General features: G+C 40.1%; 3 protein-coding genes across 6 annotated transcripts; all 3 read left to right on the top strand.

Moving 5' to 3' along the window:
• Positions 1–3,819: 3,819 nt before the first annotated feature.
• Positions 3,820–9,641, top strand: cluap1 (clusterin associated protein 1). 3 transcript variants are annotated; one of them, XM_056377602.1, is made up of 13 exons: positions 3,820–3,904; positions 4,292–4,359; positions 4,457–4,568; positions 4,820–4,904; positions 4,987–5,166; positions 5,533–5,628; positions 6,191–6,274; positions 6,390–6,523; positions 6,714–6,855; positions 7,450–7,522; positions 7,620–7,730; positions 7,944–7,993; positions 9,263–9,641. In XM_056377602.1, exons 2-13 carry the CDS (start codon positions 4,338–4,340, stop codon positions 9,440–9,442), a joined length of 1,269 nt encoding a protein of 422 aa, XP_056233577.1. In that variant the 5' UTR covers positions 3,820–3,904; positions 4,292–4,337; the 3' UTR covers positions 9,443–9,641. The 3 variants fall into 3 exon arrangements, with proteins under 3 accessions (XP_056233577.1, XP_056233576.1, XP_056233578.1); XM_056377601.1 differs by having other exon boundaries at positions 3,879–4,017; XM_056377603.1 differs by lacking the exon at positions 3,820–3,904 and adding an exon at positions 3,977–4,106.
• Positions 9,642–10,175: 534 nt separating this feature from the next.
• On the top strand, positions 10,176–12,875 carry ccdc124 (coiled-coil domain containing 124). Its single transcript, XM_056379251.1, has 5 exons — positions 10,176–10,316; positions 11,105–11,282; positions 11,674–11,869; positions 12,043–12,148; positions 12,283–12,875. The coding sequence occupies exons 2-5, from the start codon at positions 11,124–11,126 to the stop codon at positions 12,485–12,487; spliced, it is 666 nt and encodes a 221-aa protein (XP_056235226.1). The 5' UTR covers positions 10,176–10,316; positions 11,105–11,123; the 3' UTR covers positions 12,488–12,875.
• A 152-nt stretch (positions 12,876–13,027) lies between these two features.
• On the top strand, positions 13,028–22,703 carry kcnn1b (potassium intermediate/small conductance calcium-activated channel, subfamily N, member 1b). Of its 2 annotated transcripts, none has more exons than XM_056379248.1 (10): positions 13,028–16,003; positions 17,220–18,374; positions 18,540–18,977; positions 19,312–19,407; positions 19,636–20,054; positions 20,244–20,385; positions 20,725–20,835; positions 20,950–21,077; positions 21,307–21,376; positions 22,009–22,703. In XM_056379248.1, the coding sequence occupies exons 2-10, from the start codon at positions 17,235–17,237 to the stop codon at positions 22,291–22,293; spliced, it is 2,829 nt and encodes a 942-aa protein (XP_056235223.1). In that variant the 5' UTR covers positions 13,028–16,003; positions 17,220–17,234; the 3' UTR covers positions 22,294–22,703. The 2 variants fall into 2 exon arrangements, with proteins under 2 accessions (XP_056235223.1, XP_056235224.1); XM_056379249.1 differs by having other exon boundaries at positions 21,616–22,115.
• The last annotated feature ends 626 nt before the right edge of the window (positions 22,704–23,329 follow it).

Here is a 23,329-nt window from a genome sequence, read left to right as displayed (position 1 = left end):
TAATTATAAGCAACATCGTCAGAACCATGATTGAAGTATTTAATATGATATGAAAGACATGCTGATACGGTAATTTCAGTTATAGCAACGTCCCAAAGTGATATTCAACAAGGTGAAATGTAAACTACATGATCACATAACTAGAATAAAAAATATTATTTCCATGTCTAAATATAATTTCTATTTAAGTCAGACTAAAGATATATTGTAAATAAGTGCATGAATTATCATTACATTTGAGTATTTTCACTCTTTTGTCTGATGATGAAACAACTGTTATGAACATGTGATGCAGATAAAACAGTTAAAGTTAATGTTAGACTTTTTCTGCTGCAAAGAAGAGAGAAAGGAAAGAGGAGAGAAGTAGGTGATATCTGATGAGTCAGTCTGACCGAAATGTTAATTTATAATCATGGAAATAATTAATAGTGTGTGGCTATTTTTTCTAACCAAAGACATCAGGATGTTTCGTTTTTATTTACAGTTGATGTCACATAGTCTCCTCATGTTATTCTGAGCTGCAGTGATGAAGAAGAGAGTAAAAGCATCGACACTGTCAGAAATCCTGTCAGATTAAAGAATATTTGTTCATTTAAAATGAAGCTATACTAGTTATTATACAGGCTATTTTGCGTCATAAACTCTGCGTGCACTTTTTAGAAGCTTTGTTTTAAAGCCAGAGAGGACACATGGAAAGACCCAAACAGTTAAACTGTCAGGATCCTGTAAGAATGATGACTCCGTTTTTCCAGTGATATGAATGTTCAGTAGTTTGCCTGTTGACAGGTTTTGATCTGATCCTCTGAAGTTAACCTGCGCCAGAACAGGTTAAGAGTTCATACAGTCTATGAGTTCAGCATAGGTAATCATGGTGATTTACCACCGGTAACAAGTGAGCCACCGTCGTAAGACTGAAAATCCAGAGTTAAACCTGAAGTTACCTCGATAACCTCAAAGCCTCTCTGGTAGTACAGGCCTCAGGAGTGGATGCAAAGAAAGTAACATGAGAGGTATCTTGATAAGACATTTTGAATTAAAAAAAATGTTTCCTTGAGCATGGCCCTGTTTGCTACTGTCCATAATTGTCTGTTAAGCCACTGGCTGACTCTGGCTTCAATAGATGATTTGTGGATTTGAACATGAAAGCGAGGCTAAGCAACTTTTAAAATAAAGGACAATCTTCCTCTCACAAATGGAAAAGTTGAATTTATAAGCAATAAAACACTCCTGCTCAGTTCAATACCCTTCAGAGGTTTTCCTGCTTAGTCAAATGACTTTATGACTCTTCTCTAGTTGTGTTACTGATACACAATCTTTCAATGTTGCCATTATGCCATGATTTAAAACCTCTGTTACATATTCTGGCTCTAACTACAGTACACTCCCAGTATGACTACCGGTATTACGAGTTGCAGCATAAAATGTGATAGAAACACCTTCTCTGTATTTCAAGTAGGTTTTACAATACATGCTTATTGTGCAACTTTATAACAAAAAGTAAAATCTACTTTATGTTACAAATTGCTCTGTCTGTGACAACCTGATTAAATTATAAAAATTTCCGGTGCACTGGAAATTGGTGGTTGGCATCAGAAATGTACTCGATCATAAATCATTTCCTGTGAATGTGTTATGCAGGTTTGACCCACATTGAGATAATACTAGCCAGTCAAAACTTCCGTGTCCGGCTGTTCAAAGGCCTGTAGAGGCTTTCCACCTCTAAAGGCAGCCCATCAAGATTACTGATAAGTGTGGTGTCAAGTATGTTATCAGTGGGGGAGGATTAGCATTTAATTTTCTGCTGTCACTTCAGTGGATTTTGAAGTGACTTTTTTTATTTACAGACATGGCTGTTTCTTTCTTGATGAGACATTCCTATAAAGAGGAGATGGTCACATTTTTGGACTTTTATCGATTTGGGGAAAGGATTGGCATATTCTCCATCATCGAGCAGTTGCAGTAATTCATTTTAAAAACTGTCTTGAAGAGACTGACTTTTACTTTAACTCACTTTTCTACACAAGTATCCTAAATTTACTCAACCTTGGGTAAGACTTAACACTTACTTGAGTATGACAACTATTTAACATCTTCATTAAATTTATTTCAAGGCTCTTAAAATGAGCTTTGAGAATTAAGAAGTGTGAAGATGACATAGTATACCTTGATATAGGTGTGTGATATTTTTTGGTGTGTAGTGACACCTGCCGTAGATTGAATGTCACTTCAAAATGCAGATGTGCACACATGGCTGCCATGCAGCCATTATGGCTGCCAGATACATGAAACCATTAAGTACAAAGCACTTCGTATCAGGTGATGGTCATTTATTGCATTTTCTTACTCTTTCACCCAATCTCACCATACAAAAGTAAGCATAACATTTCCAGACACTCCATCTTGCAGAATAGATAGATAGGACTAAATACAAGTCTGTCTTAAACGTTGCGGGATTGTGCTTCCGTGCACGCTGGTCCTGAATCCCTCAACCACCTCCGTGTTGCTGCCGCTGCTGCTTTTCTCAGCCCGGTGCTTCACCACTCATCTGCGGCCCTGTTAGAGTCCTCGTCGGCTACAGCACAGTCCAGGCGCTGAACACCGGGAAGCGCCAGGTCCCTTTCGTTAAGCTTCTCCAGAAACGAGGAAAGCAATCGTTTGTTTAAATGGTCCGTCAGGGTCCTTTCCTCTTCGACCCGCTCCTTGGCGACATTACTCACCGACTCCACTTCCTCAGCCTCGGTGTCCGCGCTGAGTTGCGGAGGGGCCGACCGGTGGTTCAAGGACAAGCCGTTCGACTGCTCGTCCTCCCCGGACTGCTGCTCCGTCCAGTTCCCGGCGTCCGCCCCAGATTCCGTCTCCATCCGTGATATTAAAGTAGTCTGCAGGGCGGCATTCTCTAGCTCTTTCAGGCGCTTACTGTGGAGGCCGCAGGCAGGAGTTTCATTTCCAGCCGGGTTGTTGTTGTTGTGAGGTGGCTCACTAGTTTGCTCCATCATGTTCTGCGTCAGGAGTGCAGCCCATAGATATAAAAGACTTGTGTGGCGCAGACTGAGAGGTGTCGCCGCCCTGTGGCTTCACCAGTAACAGACACTGTAACCCTTTGACATTGGTAGAAAAGTATGCAGATCCTTTACACAATTAAAAGTTGCAAATATCACAATTTCAAAATACTGTGGTACAAGAGCCCTGCATGCACAGTGTTATCTAGATAAAATACAGAAGTATAAGTGGCCTACTGAAAGCATCAAAAGAAGAAGCATTCATGATGCAGCTATAGTGGATGGTTTATCCTATTGCAAAACCTAATTTGCAATGCAATTGTAGCTGTAAATTATATAGGTCTATATACTGGAAATTTTTATGGAACACACTTGGTTATACTTGTGAAATGTCTGTCTGTGTATGTAAGAATGTCTATGTGTGTGTGTATGTGCGATGCTTTCACTCTCCATTCAAAGTCTGTAATGTTTGTGATAAATTAAAGAACCTTATGATTGGTAGCTATTAACTGACTTGACACTAAATACAGCTTGAAGGCGAAGGGAAATAGTATTGATACTGTAATAATACTTGCAAACAAACTTTGCAACTTCCTAATCTTTTTATACACACCCTATGTTCCTAATATCAACATACAGCAAAGAGGGACAACGGCTGTGATACAGAAACACAATGTAAACTTTTTTACACGCTGTGGAAATCATTAAAAATCAACAAATGAACCCATATAGCCAAATGACCAGGTGATATGAAATGCAGATGGTCCTGACACCCACAAAATCGCAAAAACGTCATTGCAGGTGTGTTTGACCGCGTTGAGCTTCCGTAGAACAGGACTATGTTTCCATAGAGACCATCTTCGGTAGAGACGAACTGATAGCTAGCATAGATACAGCACAGACAGGTAAAAAATCACAGTTGGGGTTGCAAATATGATATGTTGTTTACGATCGCCGCTTACCAGAAGGTTCAAAGAAATCAACACTTTTTATCTGACAACCTGCGACGACACTACGCGTTAGTGGGTTTTTTTTGCTAACTTCCAGCTAGCCACCAGCCAGCTAATGTAAAATCCCTTGACGCTACTTTCACATACTCGATCGATGGTACAGTTACTCATACGCTTACACTGATATCCCAGTTCTGTAATATCACAGAATATGTTTTTATCCCGTGATGATGGATGGACAATGTTTGGTCAAGCCAGCCGTTAGCCCACAGGACTTTACACTGTTACACTGTTGTGCTCGTTGTGTGTAATTAACGCACATCTTCGCTTTTTTGTTACCAGTGGAGGAACCAGTGCATGGTCTGCTGTACAGTGCTCGCGGGTCACAATGTCCTTCAGAGACTTAAGAAGTGAGTGATGATCGCTATCTGCTCCGCATCGTGTCCAAGCTTAACTGAGAGATTTTTGTGTATTTACTGTTGGTAACTGGTGTATCTTATTTGGCAGATTTCACTGAAATGATGAGGGCCTTGGGCTACCCTCGGTTGATATCTATGGAGAACTTCAGAACACCAAACTTCACTTTAGTAGCAGAAATCTTAATATGGCTTGTAAAGAGGTATTCTTGTGCTTCACTCATTCCATAATTCTGCAAGTTTAAAAAGTCTGGTCTCTATCCTAAAATCTGCAATGATTTCTTTGGTTGGAGCTCTTTTGCCCCTCTTTGCCCCCATTTTTTCTCTCTGCCCCCTGGTATGGATCAGAGTTCTATGTTTTTACTTCAGCAAACTATGTATGCATAGGCGGATATGGTGATATATTTTGCTCTTTGTCTTTTACTCCCTATCCCTCTTTTTCCATTGCATGTAGATATGAGCCTCACATGGATATTCCCACTGATGTGGATACAGAGTCAGACAGAATATTCTTCATCAAGGCTGTGGCCCAGTTCATGGTGACACCTATCTTATGTTTAGTCCACCTGTACAGTTCATCCGCTGTTAATCTGTTTTAACCAGTGTCTCACCTGGTTGCAGGCAACAAAGGCTCACATCAAGTTGAACACTAAGCGTCTCTACCAGGCCGATGGCTACGCAGTGAAAGAAATGCTTAAGATCACCTCAGTGCTGTACAGTGCTATGAAGACCAAGCAGATGGCCTTGGGAGACCAAGTTGAGGAGGATAACAGCAAGTTCAAGTTTGATCTCAGTTCACGGGTGAGATGCAGTTTTTACACTGTAATATTAATGTACATGTAGCTTTATCTTCAAACGTTTCTAATCTTACGAGGCTGTCAGCTGAGGTTGAGCAATGAAAATTACATTACAAGTGACATTTAAGTTGATATAGTGTCTGTTTTTCTATTTTGCATTACTAAGCCTGAACAAGCTCTAGGTGGTAACTTCAAGTCCGACCCACATGCATGTTGACAGTCAGGTTAAAAAATGTCGGCAGTAAAATGTTTGACTTCACAATCCCATAGTATTTACTACCTTGCTTTTTTTTCCTTTTGTTTCATAAATTAATCTTAAATCAAAAATACTGTGTGTTGCTGATTACATCTTACTCTGTCTTCACTGTAGATTTCAGATCTGAAAGCAGCTCGACAGCTGGCATCTGAGGTCACGTCTAAAGGAGCATCTCTATATGATTTACTGGGGAAGGAGGTGGACCTAAGGGTGAGGGAAAACAGATATTAACTGGCGCATACTGGTTTCCATTTACCATGATCGTGAGTATGCAAAGTCCTTGATAGTAAAAAACAGTTCATGGAAACATTTGGAAAGATAAAAAATGACACCAGCTGTCATTTTAATCTGTTTCTTTTCATATATTAGATACAGACTAGATAGATTGCTTTACCGTTTGAAGGCCAAATTTTATACAGCAATGTAAGTGCCTTTTAAGAATGACTTTGAGAAACATAGTAATATCTTTGTCTGAAAACATGATGATATCAGAGGTTCTGAAATTACTAAAGTAAAGAGAATAATGTCACCCTTATTTTGGGTATTTTCTTTAAGAATCTTCTTCTTTTTTAAGATCTATCTGACAAACAAACTGCCATTGGCCATTGAGAAACTTCTTTACAGTTAACTGAGCATGATGTGGCTTTGTTTTGTTGCAGTGAACATAAGCTGCTGCTCTCTGATGATAACAGCTTTACAACAATGAAGTCTGTTTGAAAAGACGTCAGTGCCATCGATGCAGGAGATTACTCTGTCTTTGTTGTCCCAACAGGAAATGAGAACTGCGGCCATTGCCAGACCTCTGGAAATCAATGAGACTGAAAAGGCGCTGAGAGCTGCCATCAAGGAGGTTTTGGTGTGTAATTATCCCGACAATCTTCTTTTTCTTTTTTTTTAAATTCACACAGGATCTGATTTTATCCATGAAATGGCACTGAATCTGCCACAATGCCTCTGTGTTCATTGTCAAGCAAAGTGTGGAGAAGACCAAAGACATGCTGAGTAATGTTGTGTCTGATGAGACCAGTCTGGACGCCAAGATAGAAAAGAAGAAGCAGGAGCTGGAGAGGAATCGGAAGAGGCTCCAGACACTGCAGAGTGTCAGGTCAGTTTGCAACCTGACAAGCAGCAGAGGCAATATGACATATTTCTCTGTGCTGTTCGTCTGATTTTAGTCACCATAAACTTTTCTGTCCTCGACTTGTGAATAATTTTTGAACAAAACTTGGACAAGTACATATATGTTCACCAACTTGCTTGCAAAATAGTTTTTTGTTTCCCTCTCAATTTTTTAGGCCGGCCTTCATGGATGAATATGAGAAGATAGAGGAAGATCTGCAAAAGCAATACGACACATATGTGGAGAAGTTCAGAAACCTCTGCTTCCTGGAGTCTCAGCTGGATGAATACCACAGACTGGAGCAGGAGAGGTTTGAGGTATGTGCGTGTGTGTGTGTTAGATATGTAGAACACTGACTTCCTATGGAACTGCTTGTACCGTATACAACTATCACTCATACATAGATATTTGTGTTTAAATAAACTTCCACTCTGTCTCGGTAATGGTCAGTATAACTTAGAGACATGTATTGGTCAGTAAATATGAGTTTGAAAACACCCAAAAATAGAAAATATGGAAGCTAGTCAGTCTTCCTTTAGATAATAATTTTACTTCTCAGTCATTCTGGGCAAATCCAACGAACCACATTTGAAGGGAATTCGACCAGGTGTAAAACGAGTGCCCCTCTTCCTCTTCGTTTCTATGTAAAATATAGTTTGTTGGCGTGTGATGATGAGAAATAAGACAATACAGTTCACAAACCTTGGCAATGAAAATTCAAATGTCAAAATGGGAGTAACTCGTACTTGTATGCAGTGGATGGAAGAGAATAGAGACTGACATTCAGGAAGAAAGAGCTTGGATTCTAGATTTGACAGATGTATTAAGGGTTGTATAAATCTAAACTTCTCTTCTCTCGGCGGCCCTCTTTATACTGTCTTCGTGTGTTTGTCCGTTTGTCTCGTCTGCAGGAGGCTGAAAACACTCTGAGGATGATGCAGCACAAAATGAGGGAGGAGGAGAGGGATTTGATGAGGAGCTCCTGTGAGACAAACAAACACAAACTCAAAACAAAACGTAATGACATAATTTCACCCCTTTTTCATGGTTTCACACACTTGTTTCAAAATGTCTTCTGCAGTGAAAGAAGAGGATTCTGACATGGACGTTCCAGAGGACGAAGGTTCAGACAGCGACATGGAAGAGTGTCGACCTTCTAAGCCCCGGCCCACGCGAAATGCCGTCATGGCAGGTACAAGGGAAAGCCATGTCTTTGTGATGATCAACTACCAATGGCTTTGGAAAAGTTTTCTAAAACTGAAGTTCATTATAAACCAAAATATCTTCATCATTTTCTGCCTTCCTTTGTGATTTACATCTGCAGTTCTCAAGAATAAACACTCAACCATGAAAACAATACCTCCTTTCATGTAAACTGAGCATTGCCTCTTTTTTTGTACCCTAGGAAGAGGCTCTCGATTCATTGGGAACATGCAGGGTGGAGACAGTGATGAGGTTAGTACTTTCACAGCAACACCAATGCAAGACTCCTTCCATCCTCTTACTTCTCATTTTGTTTGCTACGATTATGAAAATTTAACATTTTGAAAAGACTGCTTTGCTGATGCCGCTCTCTGTGCTGTCTTTCTTGCAACAGAATGACTTGCTGTTTACTTGTATTTGTAATTTCTAACCAAACAAGTGTCCTGTTCACCATCGCTGATCAGTTTCACATCCCTTTTGTTTTCCATCTTCTGCTCTGTTCAGTATCTTACCTTTCTCTATCGCTCACTTGTATTTTAAAAGCCTTCCTTAGCTGTTTCCAAAAGATCAATTCATTCTGCCAAACCACAACGGAATGGAAAGGTTTGTACAGGACCAGGATCTAGTTCTCTCCTCATTCGCCTGAGTATTAAAAGGAAAAATCCATTCTCAAATTATCTGACATTGTAGGCATTGCTCAGACAGCCAGTATAGTCTGTATCCACTCATATTAATTGACAGGAGTGTTCATATAGATCTCGTGGTTGATCAGACATACACACAAAGCTTGTGGATCAGTTACATTTCTCTGTTTTCTCTGTAAGTCACACATTTATTTCATACCTTTATGCAAAGATGACACACTGAAAATGGCTATTTTTGCATCGTACTATCACAGAAGTACATGAACAGTTTAAACCTACCAATTTCTTTATTGTTGCTGCAAGTTAGTAAAATATATACAGACATTGTTGCCTCTTTTTCTGGAGAACAATGTACACAAAACTTGCTTTCATGCAATTCATTCCACTGTGTTTATGTTCTGTACTGTGTGAACACAAAATACCATTTCTCTTAATCTGTTCAGTTCATACCAGGGTCTGCCATGTAAAGACATAGTGCCATAAATGTCTGAGTTTACCCTCAACACTGTGTTGCCCTCTTCCCCTCCAGGTAGTTATTTTACTACATTATTTAGATTTGGAATGGATTTCTCCTTTAAATCAGGAAAATGGTTATGTTGTTCCCGTAGTTGTGTGTCTCCAGATGGACATGTTCCAGTTCAATGATTCACTGTAAAATCAGTTCTGGACTCTGCATGTTTTCATTCCAGCCCATGATGTGACTCTGTGATTAGATCCTCCTGTCTGATTTAGGTTGTGGTAAACAGTTAGCTGGTTTGGTGTTTAGCTGGATTGAAGACATGCCCATCCCTGGTGTAGCTCTACACAGTGTGTTGAAATTGTTTTCCTGTTATGGTGTATTTTGCAATAGTTGTAATCATGTGACCTGCTGTTTCAGACTGAAGACAGCGAGATTGATGTGGATGAGGAGGATGATGAAGAAGATGATGAAGGTGACGAGGAGGAGAGCAAGGATTTAGAGGATGACAGTTTGGAGGGCCCAATGTCCAGGGGTACTCGCCCCACCAGGGGGGGCATGAAACCCCCTCTGTTGGAGGAGAGCGATAATGACTTCTGAATGAAGAATACACACACTAAGATGTCCTCCAGCTTTTTCTTTATTCCAGCTCAAATTAGAATATCTTGTTACCTTGTTAGAAATATGCATTAAATGTTGTGTTCCATTATGTTGTTATTGCTACATGAAGCATTTATATAGTTCCTATTTTTGAATATTTGAGTGAACTGGTTTCCGTAATAAAATATTAATAATTTCATATTTTGTCTGTATCTCTTAATTGACTCAAGTATGACAGCAAGAGTCAAAGAGTCATATATTAAGACTATTTCAAGATTGTACAATTTTATTTGAATACTCCACTATTTTTCTGTGGCACTAAAGAACCTGTTAGATTTATACAGTTAATAAATGACTGAAAATTACTTTTCGAGGGAAAATGTGAAATTTTAAATGAAAAACATTAAGCATAAGAAATGTAAAAACTTATAAGATACTTTGCAGTTTCAATGTAAGGGTAATGGACAGGTTACAATGGGGGACAAATTGTTCTCAAATAGGAAGATGCATTTTAATACACATTAAGGTTTTCGGGACATATTTGATGTCTGCTAAGAATAATGCCTTGTGACATTTTCCATATGAATAATTAATTAAACATTTCTTGATAGGAGTAATTCTCATTTATTTACATTTAGATACATATGTAGAATTTTACCACTAAGTAGTATTTATCTAAAGGCCGCATAGTTAAAAGTGGTGTTTTCTTCTACGATGTAGCGGAGTGAACAGTTTAAAACTGAAATTCACTGAGCAGTGTAACCATAGGAAACGCTACGTCATCGCAGTGCGCGCTGGTATCAAAGAGGAGGTGGCAGATGCCTCTTCGGAACAACAGTCGTCTAGTTACGACCTGGTTTTCCCTCTCATACTGGTATGAAACCATGTTTATTTTTCAACATACGTCTATTGTGATCGTTATCATCTTAGCTAAATTTCGATGTAGTTAAATAGGGAATATCTTGCTCATTGACAAGCGTACCGCTCTTGTTTATCAGGCTAACACCAAATAGCTAAAGCTAACTAGCTACACAGACCAGCAAAGCTGTAATCGTTTGTGTAGTTTTAGAGAATTCGGGTTTGGCAAAGCTAACCTCCTCTTTGAGTGTGTTTTGATAATCTACGTGTTTGCAAACCCACCTTTTTAAACTGATGCTTAGTCGTGGTAGCTACATGGCAGTAATTATTGGCTTCCGTTACTTTATTCACACGTAATACGAAATTAATTTAGATGGTTTACTATCTCCACATCTGTTGTCCCAGAGCAACTGGTGCACAGTACCCATAATATAAACACTGCATATTGACCAACCAGATATTTTTTCAATAAATAAGTGAGAAACACTAAAAAGAGTAAGTAACTACCAGAGTTTTTATTTTCAGTAACGATTGATGTGATGCCGATTATTTTTTTCGATTAGTCTTTTGGTCTTTGAACTGTCAAAAATTGAAAAAATGCTAATCACAACTTTGCAGAGTCCAAGGTGACATCTTCAGATGTCTTGTTTAGTTTGATCAAAAGTTCAAAGACCTTCACTTTACTATTATACCCGAGAAGCTTGAACCTGAGAATCTGTGGAATTTTTTTTCACCATTTTTTTAATATATATCAGTATAGAGCATCAGTCTTTAAAAATCTTCTTTCACTCTTGTCTTTCTCAGCTGAATAGCAGCTGTTGGGATGCCAAAGAAGTTCCAGGGTGAGAACTCCAAGGCGGCCACAGCCAGAGCCCGCAAGGCTGAGGCCAAAGCTGTGGCAGACGCGCGCAAAAAGAAGGAGGAAGAAGATGCTCTGTGGCAGGAAACTGACAAACATGTACTCAAAAAAGAGCAGAGAAAGGTGAGGTGTCTCTCCAGCCAGGTGTTATTTTCGTAGTCATAGTTATTTTGTGGGGCACATCCTGGAGAGTATTCTGTTTAGTTAAAGTTTCACTACTGTGACATTTTTTTATGCTGTCCTTGGATAGTCTTTACTAATTATGTGTGCACAAACAAATTCCAAAATCTTAAGGCTTTACAAAGAATTATACATGGCCGAAAAGTTGACAAAATTTGTCAATATTTGAAAAGGAAGAAAATCAGAATAACATTCCTTGATTAGGACAGGAACTCTGTCTACCTGTGGCCTCTTATTTGTTGGGATTAATATGCTTGATATGTGAGAAAATAAATACCTGTAAAGTTTTGTCAGCAGAAACGATCTATCAACCTGACAAGACAGATTTCTGCAGGATGACAAGGAGAAGAGGAGAGTGGAACTCCTGGAGAGGAAAAAGGAAAACCAGCGACTCCTGGATGAGGAGAATTCAAGGATAAAAGGCAAATCCCAAAAGGAGGCTGGAGCTGGAGGAAAAGTTACTCGTGCTCAGATCGAGGAGACACTTCTGAATGAACAGCTGCAAGAACAGCAGGAGCTCAAACCGAAAGGTGAAGTTTTGGATGATTGATAAATGTGAGATGGTTAGAATAAAGATGAAACTTAAGGGGCGATCAGATGAAATCAAACAGCAGTGGCTATTTCAGGGCTCAAACCCAAAAGGATATTTTCCTTAACCATGACATCACCTTTGACATGTTTCAAATTAATTTTTTACCCACAGATAAGAGCCACCTGGAGACTCCACTGGAGGAGAATGTGAACAGAGTTTTTCCTGAAGAAGGAACGGTGGAAGCCAGAACAGTAGAAGATGCCATTGCTGTGCTTAGGTACCAGTTGTTTGTTTGCACTGTGTGTGATATGCTGTTGTCCTTGGATGCCTGCAATGTTGATTTAAATGAAACGGCAAACATGACATGGGTTATGTTAACAATTTGGCTTACCCTGTCTTCCTGTCTCCCAGCACGGGGCCTGAGGACCTGGACCGCCACCCTGAGCGGAGGATGAAAGCAGCGTTTCTTGCCTATGAGGAGGTCAACATGCCACGCCTAAAAAAGGAGAACCCCAACATGAGATTGTCCCAGCTGAAGCAACAGTTGAAGAAGGAGTGGATGAAGTCACCGGAGAACCCCCTGAACCAACGCTTTGCCAATTACAACTCAAAGTGATTGCACTCTCTCCCCCCATAACACCCTTTGAAAACTGTCTGCCTATGGCACATTGGAGGCTTTCATTGGAAAATTGAATAATTTCATCTAAAAATGAAAAAGAGTGTTGCTGATGAGAACTTCACTGCTACCTGCTCAGAAACGATCTCTCCATTAACAGAGGACTCTACTTTGCTGTTCCATTCACTTGCAAGGAGAAACTCACCCACCCCCCTACCCCAACCCCCAATCAGCATCACAACTGATCATCCTGTCTGTGCACGTGGCCTCTAATGAGGCTTCTCAGCATTTAATAAATTTAATTACATCTTTTTTTTAGCACTTCTGGGGAGGTGGAGAATCAGATGTTTTGAGAATAACTTATTAAAGTTCAACGCTCGATCATCAACTCGCTGTCGCTTTTTAATGCAAGACTTCTTTCTTGTTAGGAGGCTCATGCTTGAAGTCACACACTGAAGTCAAATATTTCTGCCAACTGCTGCTGTTGTGCAATTCATATTCAGAAAAGAAGATCATGGAGTTAAAACTCTACTATTCATTCAAGGAGAAAGTTGACTATAATTTTGTGTCCACGGTAAACAATACACATCAGCCACCAGCAAAATCATGGTAAATTTAAAATAGCTGCGGCTGGAAATGACTTAAGGTTTTGGTTACTTTGGCAAGTGATGACCAGTTTCTTCGAAGGAGCTGTTTCTTTGCTTAAATAGCAGTACAGTTTGCCTTGAGCACTGAGGCCACCGTCACCAGTGGATTAAGAGTATGCTCTGAATAAACTCAGAAACACGGTGCATTTTCTACCAAGATATCCACACTGGATCACATACAACAACAATGCCTAAACCTTTTAAAGAACAACCTTTCATTCAAAAAGTGCCAGGATGGCAAAGTGGGTACAAGGATTAACTATAATTGTGCAGGCTCACTCCCCATATCAATCTCATTTTCTTTTGTCATGTCCATCAGACAGGTGACAAGGAGCCACATTGTTTCGGACAAAAGTCTGTTAAATGTAGTAAATGTAAAGTGAGACTTGCTTGTATTGTAGTCTTGCTCACTGGATGTAGGCTGAGGATTTAAGACTGCAATTGGAGGCCTATGTCAGGTAGCATTTTCCTCCCTTTCCACTTCCACTGCCCTTTACCATTTTCAAAATCCCCTTTGCTACATGATTTTAACTGTACAATCACACAGGTGACATAAGTCTTTGCTGACACTATTTTTCAGGGGCATTGTCACTGCATCCTGGGCTCACCTGAGAAGATTGTAATTGGTTTAAAAAAAATGCAAACAAGGCAGTGCCCCCCCCCCCCCCCCCCCCCAATAGCAGAAGGATTATGGGTGCAGCCAGACCATTCTCCAGTGGCGATGGGCAACTATTTGTGCTGTGACTCCTTACTCCTTGGTGCTACTGCCTCATAACAGGCCGCTAACGGTAAAGGCTGAAGTTAAAAGTGTTGACACAAGTATGATTTCTTCACATCCTTATGCATTCCTGATAAAATATTTAGCTGATGCTTCCCCTTCAATGTTTTAAGGCAGTGTCCTCAGCATGGTTTGGTCTTCGAATTGTTGCAAGCAGAATCTATTACTTGGCTTCTTGTAAAACCCAAATGTGAGGGAGAAATATAACATCAACTCTTGTGAGAGCCCTGGTGTAGCTACTTTTACCAAGAACAGAAGCTGTCACTTTATTGCTTTGTAACTCATCTGCACCAACTGGAAAGAAGAAGAAAAAGAGAATGAATCAGCTGATTTTACAGGTCGACATCTGCTCTAATATATTTATATTGGCACAGTAAAACAATGTAAATTGGCATGAACACTTTAAGGTCCTTACCACATCAACAAAATGATCAACATGTTTCTCCTTTTTAGGAAAAAAAAAAACAAACATCTCCAGACCTCAAACAGTAACTGCCTGGCCTCCCTTATCTACTCCACCAGACCCTTTGGCCTTTAGCCAGCCATGGCTTTTAATTCCTATCTTTTCACAAAATAGGTGGGCTGATGAAATATAAGTTGAAATTAAACAGGTTTATGATCCAAACACTCTCTATGTTGCTGCCGCGGATGTGACTTTTGTTTTGGCCACTAGTCACAAATCTGTTATTAAAATAAGCCAGACTAATTTCTGCTATGTGGAGAAATGTCTCCAATAAAACTTCAATGCAGTTATTTGTAACATAAAATAAACTTCTCATGGAAAATACTTAGTTATTGTTTTTGACTGTGACCAGTGCCACTGCTGGTCACAAAGGTTTTCTCCAGCACAGCAACATTGATATACTGAGCTGCTGAGGCAGCAAGCTGCAGGCTTTGTAGGTTTGTCTGATGCCAGGTGGAGAGACAGCAAGCACAGAGAAAACAGGGCTGAAGCAGCCTAAATATAAGTAATATATGGGTAAAAGAAGTCAAACAATATAGTAAGAAATATAGTTTACCTACAGTTATGTGTGGGAAATGGGGTTTAACACACAACAAGGCCCTTTCACAAGAAAAATAAGCAGAGCAAGTGTCGGTATTAACAGGTTTTAAATGCTTGAGAAAAAAGATAAACTAGAAAATAAAATTTAAACAAAACTGATTGAGGGGCAACTGCTCTGTCTTTTGGCTAAATAATCCAGAAAAACAATTGCATTTCTTGAAATAGTTTGTGGTTTTTAAACGTCACATAATTCACATTGAGAGGCACCAGATCTGTTTCATGTTTGCAGGTTTTTATTTCTAAACAGCAACAAAAAACATTGGTAAGGTAAGTAGCTGGTTGAGAAAACAACACCACTCCTGCTGACTGAGTCTAGATTTGTTTTGAACATCTAAGGAGATGGACTTGTTGGTGTTTTTGAATGTATCTCTTCGTGTTGTTTTTGTGAAATCTCTCCTGCAGTTACATTTGTTAGATCTTCTAGGACACATCTGATGAGGCCTTGCACTCACTGGCATGACTCATTCAGAACCAGATTTAAAATGGACACTTTTGTCCCGTGAGGCTCTTGTGGCGGAGGAGATAAGAGACCCTGTGAAGACCTTTGAAATACAGAGCTTTAATGACAAGTTCAACTGACCTTTTATTTTCCATTTTGCATTGAAAGCAACCAATTCCTTTTCTTTTTCCTAGCAACCAATCATTCCCACTTTATAGGGATTTCTTTGAGCTCATACGTGTGATGTTCCGCCTTAACATCCTGGTCTGATGTTACATGTTTTTGTTTTACTGCATCCTAACCTGTGGCTGCACCCTCCCACTCCCTGTCCATTTGCATGTCAACCCTTTACCGGGCCAGCTGCTGCTGCCCTTTTCTTTCTTCATGTTGAATTCTAATCATTACTTTCAAAGGAGAGCGTCTCCAAAGCTCCTTTATCAAGTGCTCGTACTGGGAGGAGGCGAGCCGCTGTCCGACACCCACTCTGGCTGCTCTTCTTACAACCTCCGTTCTGCAAACAGCAAGCACTTCCTATTTGTGACCTGCTTCTTTAAGTTTGGGGAAAACAACCAACATATGGAAGAAGAAGGTAAGGACCTCCAGTGGGGGATTTGTTCAGGATTTATTTTCATTCATTTTAAGGAGAAATTTGTAAAAAAAAAAAAAAAAAAAAAAAAAAAAAAGAGAGACATATTGAATTGCTGTTAAAGTCCAAAATAAGACAACAACCATTTGGAATAATTAGGTTTGCTGAATTATAAAAAACGTTTTCACCCACTGAGAGTGATAGTAAAGTTATAAAGCATGTTAAGATAAACTATTACAGTGATGGCTAATGTTATTGTGTGCAGGATGATGATTAGCCCACCTTTTGGGCTGAGCTTCAGGAGTTTAACATATAGACTAGTATATATCATGTGTTGACAGTCCTCATGTATATTACATCAGCATGACATCTGTCATGAAAATAAAAAGATAAATCAGTACTTTTTTAAACAACAATGTTACAATTTTGTGAGTCTCAGTGGTTGAATGGACTGTCGAAGGACTTATCTTACATACCTGTTTCTGTTAATATTATCACCTGGGTGTACCAGTGGATATACACAACACTACTACTTTAAAAGCTGTTACATCTGTTACAAAATCGTTTTCCTTTATTTTACTCTACATACAATTATATCCACTTCCTAAACCTTTGTTGTTAGTCATTTAAGACTTTAGGACAATGCCGCTCAGTAATTCCAAATGATTAATTACTTTCCTCTAAAATAGTTTGATAATGTGTGACACTGATCTGTGTAATTTTCTGAGCCTTTCTGATTTCCATGTACAGTAGAGTAACATTAGAGGGGGGTCACATCTGCTTTTGACAGAATGATTCACACTCAAAACCAGCTGAACACACAATTTAAGACTCAGCAAATCATTGTTTTTGTAACTGTGATGATTTTGCCTTGAATAAATACTCAGTGTGAAAACATGAGTTTGAATAATTTGTTGAATAACCTACCGTTTTTGATTGTGAAGCAAGGCCATTATAGAGTCAAAAAGAGATGAAAATTAGAGATAAAAATGCCACACCAGATTTTTTCAACACCTTTATTTCTAAAGCAAAATAACATTTGTTTTATGAGTTAATACATTTGGGCACAAAAGGAGAACAAATGAATTTGAACTGTGTTTAACAATTGGACTGTGACATCCTGATTCAAATACATTTCAGGATCTTTGTTACATGTCTCTTCTGTCTCATCGTCACTCTGTCTTTCCAGTGACAGGATCTGATTGTGATCTCATTTCAGCTCTGCAGTGATGCCATGAGGTTGATTCTGGTTAAACCCACCAATGCCACGCGACGTCTTGACTCAACAGGTGAAGTCTTCCACGACGGTGACCATGAGCATTGCATCGCAGGAGGTCCGTCCCCTCCGACAAAGACCCCTGAGGGGAAGCATGATCGATACTCTGGAACCTCAGTTGAAGCATCTCCATCCCAACAGGAGACGAGTCTGTGCTGTGTTTCATCTTCACCCCACAAAAGATCTAATGGAATCAGTCCTCCGAGAGTTTCAGTCCAGATGTCGCCGCTGAAAACCCAAAACCTAACCTTATCACAGCTGAGCGATCAGGACTGGCTGCTGCTTTGTGGCCAGGTTAGCAGCGTAGGAGATGATTCACCCTCAGCAGAAAGAGCAGGGACCAGTGTGGGACATCCAAACCATAATGACAGATGTGGTTGTACCTGTCCTGATGCACACCAGCATTCAGAAGCTTCTACTTTTCAACCAAAATCAAAACACAGTACAGTCCAAGACTGCCTCTCCAGAGTTACAAACAAGAGGAGTCTTTCGTCTTCACCATACACCCAGTCTTTATCTCAAAGCACCCAAGGTTCAACCTCCTGCCAGGTTTTGCCACAGCAAGCAAACCAAAGGGATCCCTTGAAACCTGCAACAAACCATCTACAAGATAATTTCATGCCTCAGTGCAGTGACCACGAAGGTCGCAAGGAGCTTCTGCAGCAGCACCCTTGCAATCATTTTAAACTCAAAGACAGCAGCCAAGCAACCCGTCCAAATTTGTTCAACATCCCTCTAAACTCTGTGGAGTGTGCTGAGACCAATCAGAAAGTTCACCAATGGCCTCAGCCTGCTGTCAGTGCAGACCTCAACTGGAGAGAGCTTTTCGGTAAAGAACCACTGTTAGTTCAGCAAAGTCAAAAGCAAGACTCTCACAGCTCGATATCTGGTGATCAAACCTGCAGGTCTTCTGGGGATCCCTCGATTGCCCTCAAGTGCCGTCATCTCCCGTACAACCCTCTGACCAGTACTCCGCGGGTGAAGAGGTCATCGACACCAGCCAGTAATAAAAGTGTCCAATCCTTCTCCATCAGCCAGTATAGTTCACTCGAGAACCAGGATTTAGTCGAGGAGAGAACTAGACAGAGACAAAGTCAGGTACAGGATTTTTTTTCTTTATCTACTGTAGCTTCCTGACTTTGTGCAGATCATTTCATGAAATGCAGTCCATGTCATCTAACAGTCCTTTTTCTCTTGTTTATTGGTTTCTTTCATATATGTTGTCTGATAAATGACATGCTGTGCTGACTGTCTTACTTGCAGACAGACTCTCAGCAGCTCAGTGGATCAAAACTCTCTTTCCCTAAACATACCCCCCCGCCATCTGACAACTTAGAAACTAGTGACACAGTTAACGGGGATGCAGTGCGGCCGCTGAGCAGCTGTGGCACTGTAACATCCAGTCTTGCAGATCTTCACTCAGGCCAACAGCCTCTTCAGCTTCTTCACAGTGCCATCCTCGAAGACGCCTTCTCCAAAGTCATCAGAGAGGACTCCAGTAAGGCCAACAGTGACAACCTGACCAGGGAGGAAGGCGGGGTACCACAGAAGAAAACGAAGGACATTAGCTACCGGCTGGGTCAAAGAAGAGCTCTCTTTGGGAAGCGCAAACAATTGAGTGACTACGCCTTGGTGTGTGGGATGTTCGGCATTATTGTCATGGTGATCGAGACAGAGCTTTCGAGGGGATATTACAACAAGGTAGTCTTCCTAAATCTCATTTTATATAGTATCATTACTTTTTTAAGTAAAACACACATTCAAAAAAAGCTCTCATGAGTGCAGAAACTGACAACATGGGTCAGTGTGGCCAAGAAAAGTGAATGTTCAATAGTTACTGACAGACTGACACACGAGTCAGTGGGGCATCCTTTATGAGAAACTGATGAACTAAAGTGATGCTAACATGGCTTTTAAAGGGCTTTTAAATGACTATTATTCAGAAATGTTTTTGGGCAGAAATTCCCTGCTTCACTTGTGTCTTCACAATGGGGTGCTCTCACCGTGTTCTTGATTTTGTTTCCATTATTTACAGGAATCCATATATTCATATGTACTGAAAGGCCTGATCAGCCTTTCTACTGCTATACTTCTCGGACTCATAGTGATGTACCATGCAAGGGAAATCCAGGTATGTTGTGATCGATAAACCTTATTATTGGAACACAGAAGTTTATTCTTGATCTTGGGAGCAAATGTGATGTGAACACTCTAAACTCAACTTTGACACTGACACTGAAATGAAAACTACAGTCCAAACAAATTAGCTGATTATTCATAGTTCTCTATTTTTATGGTGTTCAGAGTTATTAGATCATTAATTGCCCTAAATCTTTCATTCTCTTCTCTTCTTCTACAGCTTTTCATGGTTGATAATGGGGCAGATGATTGGAGGATAGCTATGACCCTTGAGCGGATTCTGTTTGTTGTGTTTGAGCTACTGGTCTGTGCCATCCATCCAATCCCGGGCCAGTACGTGTTCACCTGGACGGCTCGGCTGGCCTTCAGCTACACAGCATCAGTAGAGGACGCTGACGTCGACATCATCCTCTCTGTGCCCATGTTCCTGCGCCTCTACCTCATTGGCCGGGTCATGCTGCTTCACAGCAAGCTGTTCACAGACGCTTCCTCCCGCAGCATTGGGGCGCTCAACAAGATCAACTTTGACACTCGTTTTGTGATGAAGACTCTGATGACTATCTGCCCCGGCACAGTCCTGTTGGTCTTCAGTGTGTCCTGTTGGATCATTGCAGCATGGACCGTGCGTGTATGTGAGAGGTATCTGCAAAAACAACTTCTCACTCTTCCTTTTTCTTCCTTTAGTAACCAGTGGTATTCCACCTTATTCAAATGGTGGATATTAATTTAAGACACCAAAATCAGGGATAATCTACTTGTAAGACTTGGTACATTCTCTCTCAATTTTTACATCAACTGCTGTTGCAGCCATGTGTCATGTCTTCACAGGTATCATGATGCACAGGAAGTGACTAGTACCTTCCTTGGAGCAATGTGGCTAATCTCCATCACCTTCCTGTCAATCGGCTACGGAGACATGGTCCCTCACACCTACTGTGGAAAAGGAGTTTGCCTGTTAACAGGAATTATGGTGAGACTTACAATGATACAGTACGACCAGACAAGTAGTGGAGGCTAAACCTATGAAAGAAAAAAACAGAATACTAACCAGCTAGCCAAATTACACACTACAGCACAGCAACATTTTTTGGCCTCAAATTCATAGTAAATCTTATAATTTGTAAATATATTTTATAATTTGTATAGAACTAATGAAAATTATGTAGAGGAAAAATCAAAGCGTAGTCAATAAAATTTTGAGTTTCAAACAGCAACTTGAAAATGTTACTTTTACTGCAGTAAAATTGCCCTCGTAATGCCCTTTACTATCGTATGCCACAGTGTCACTAAACACTGGTCTTCTCCTCAGGGAGCGGGCTGTACAGCTTTAGTTGTTGCTGTTGTTGCAAGGAAGTCAGAACTCACCAGAGCCGAGAAGCACGTCCATAATTTCATGATGGATACCCAACTCTACAAAAAGGTCACTTCACAATCAGAGACGTTAACTTATTGCACATTATTTCTTAATATTAAGAGTAAAACTCAATCTGAACAGAAATACTTTTTTGATATCTGTATGATATTCCGCCGACAGATAAAAAACACAGCTGCTAACGTGTTGAGGGAGACGTGGCTCATCTACAAAAACACCAAGCTGGTCAAGAAAATTGACCATGCCAGAGTACGTCACCATCAACGTAAATTCCTGCAAGCCATCCACCAGTAGGTATAAACACGTTGTCATCAGGGAGTGCACCACCACAGTTTGAAGAAAAAATTGACTGACATTTCAAGTGTAGCACCTTACTCTTGCTCAGCATTAAATGTTGTTACTGTAAAATGTGTGACAATGTTTTTATTCATGTACTTCTGCAGGTTAAGAGTTTCATTTTTATCAAGACAAACTGTACTCTGCATTTATTTCACTTGTGTTTCTGATTTTCAACTGTAGACTGCGAAGAGTCAAAATGGAGCAAAGGAAACTAACTGACCAGGCCAATACAGTTGCTGACCTTGCCAAGGTCTGTATGTGTAGTATCTTTCACATTTAAAAAAAAAAAAAATCAAAAGTTTAAGTTTGATTCAAGTGCAAAAAGATTTTTCACCTAGATAGCTAATTATACATAGTCATTTATTAACATTAGAAGCCACAAGATGTTGTATGTCATTGCATGCCATTTTTAAATCAAATTACCATTACTCTACTTTGCCATACTTCCTTTTAAGTGATTACTTCACCCATACTTCACAATACACACAGGTCTTCCTCCAGAATCAAGCTCACTGGGTTCACCGTGAGGCCACTGTGGGCTGAAAGGTGGGCCCCATCGAGTTGCCCCAAACAAGACCCCTGTCCACTGTGAAATGGAGGGCACATTTGTCACATGATGTATCATTTCATTTTGGTATGGACCCACTGAGGGCCCACAGCTCTACTACAAATGCAATGAGACTGTCTGTAATTTGATGGGAAATTAATCCTGATTTAATACAATACTGAAAAGGAATTCTAAAATGTTTCCGCCCGAGATGAATTTTGTAATTTAAAATTAAATCTAAAACCATCTTGAGTGACTTATTGTGACCTCTCCTCGAAGTAACCACAACATGCTGTAAAGTCAGATGTGTGATCTGTCCTCCCTCCTGCTTTCAGACTCAGAACATGATGTATGATCTAGTGTCAGAGCTGCAGCATCGGAGCGAAGAGCTGGACAGGAGGATTGTTGCTCTGGAAGAGAAACTGGACTCCCTCCTTCTCAGTGTGCAGTCACTGCCCGTTGTGCTTTCTCATGCAATAACAAAGCTACAGAAGGATTTCCTGGACGACTTGGCTTGTCGTGTCCACTTCCTGTCATCCTCCCTGAGCTCTGAGTGCTGTCCGGTCCCTGCCAGGCAGCTCTGTCCAGGATCCACCACGCCAGAGACACCTTACAGCTGATGGGCCTCGCTCAGTGGTTTCCCTCACAGTCTGCAACCTTTTTTTTCATGCTGGGGAGGATTTTCTCGACTTTTTTTTTTGTAACACTCTGTTACGCAATCATATAGTTACAAACATTCACCCCTGGGAATTACAGCTACAGAGTCATGTTGAGCAGCCCCAATGAGAGGGGAAGTGTTTCTGTCAGGGGACTGTAGAGGAAGGGGAAACCATCATCCCTTCATTTCCTCTGCTCAAAGTTGTTAGTTCAGGGATTGGGGTTTCACCTGTAAATCGACCAACATTAGTCCATACAGCCTCTCTTGATTGCACCCCAGTGAACACTATACTGTAAGGGAGGATGTTCATGGAGAACTTATGTATAATTGTCAACTGTTACATAACATCTATTATTAAAACATCTTATCACATTCAGTGTAGTTAAAGAAATTTGAAATGATATTCCTCTTTTTTGGGGTACCACAAATGGATACATTGACCACTATCAGACCTCATGTGGAGGACATTCCCTCCAGGTTTTTCAAGCAAGCATGTTTTTAGATCAGCCTTGCCTTTTCTGGCTTACCAATCAATATTTAATTCAGAAAAGCTAACTATGTGCCCTCATTATGTGTGTAGTGAACTAAAAAGTTTTTTTTTTTTTTACTGCAAGCAATTATGAAACTCTTAAAATAGCATTAGACAACAAATTCAATGGTAGTGATAACAGAGTAACAAAGGTTTGACCAAAGGTATTGTGGAAATGATTTAATACAGTAACAAGCAAACACAGTGAAAGTTAAACATCAACATTAAGTTGTTTAAACTTGTAAACATTAAGTCCACCAGGGTAAAAGTAAAAAGTGTAAAATACATAACAATTATCCTGACAATTATTCAATAGTTAGCTTTACTTAGAATGGTGCATTAGGAACACATTAGCTAGATCACAAATCAACAATAGTAAAACAGGTGTAATAAAATTAGTGCTGAAAGACAGCTCTCCAACAAGGGCATTTGGACAGTAGCTAGATTAATTAGTTGTGAACATTTTTTA

Source organism: Seriola aureovittata, chromosome 6, assembly GCF_021018895.1.
Source record: "Seriola aureovittata isolate HTS-2021-v1 ecotype China chromosome 6, ASM2101889v1, whole genome shotgun sequence".
Classification (NCBI taxonomy): Eukaryota; Metazoa; Chordata; class Actinopteri; order Carangiformes; family Carangidae; genus Seriola; species Seriola aureovittata.
Note: the sequence above shows the minus strand (reverse complement) of the source record. Positions and strands in the feature narration are given on the sequence as shown.

Coding starts and splice junctions, on each gene's coding strand:
- cluap1 (XM_056377601.1), top strand. CDS start 3,938: ATGTTGTTTACGATCGCCGCTTACCAGAAGGTTCAAAGAAATCAACAC. Junction 6,275..6,389: donor CTGCCATCAAGGAGGTTTTG/GTGTGTAATTAT, acceptor TTCATTGTCAAG/CAAAGTGTGGAGAAGACCAA. Junction 7,523..7,619: donor GGATTTGATGAGGAGCTCCT/GTGAGACAAACA, acceptor TGTCTTCTGCAG/TGAAAGAAGAGGATTCTGAC.
- kcnn1b (XM_056379248.1), top strand. CDS start 17,235: ATGAGGTTGATTCTGGTTAAACCCACCAATGCCACGCGACGTCTTGAC. Junction 20,386..20,724: donor GCCTGTTAACAGGAATTATG/GTGAGACTTACA, acceptor TCTTCTCCTCAG/GGAGCGGGCTGTACAGCTTT. Junction 20,836..20,949: donor ATACCCAACTCTACAAAAAG/GTCACTTCACAA, acceptor TTCCGCCGACAG/ATAAAAAACACAGCTGCTAA.
- ccdc124 (XM_056379251.1), top strand. CDS start 11,124: ATGCCAAAGAAGTTCCAGGGTGAGAACTCCAAGGCGGCCACAGCCAGA. Junction 11,283..11,673: donor TCAAAAAAGAGCAGAGAAAG/GTGAGGTGTCTC, acceptor AGATTTCTGCAG/GATGACAAGGAGAAGAGGAG. Junction 11,870..12,042: donor GCAGGAGCTCAAACCGAAAG/GTGAAGTTTTGG, acceptor TTTTACCCACAG/ATAAGAGCCACCTGGAGACT.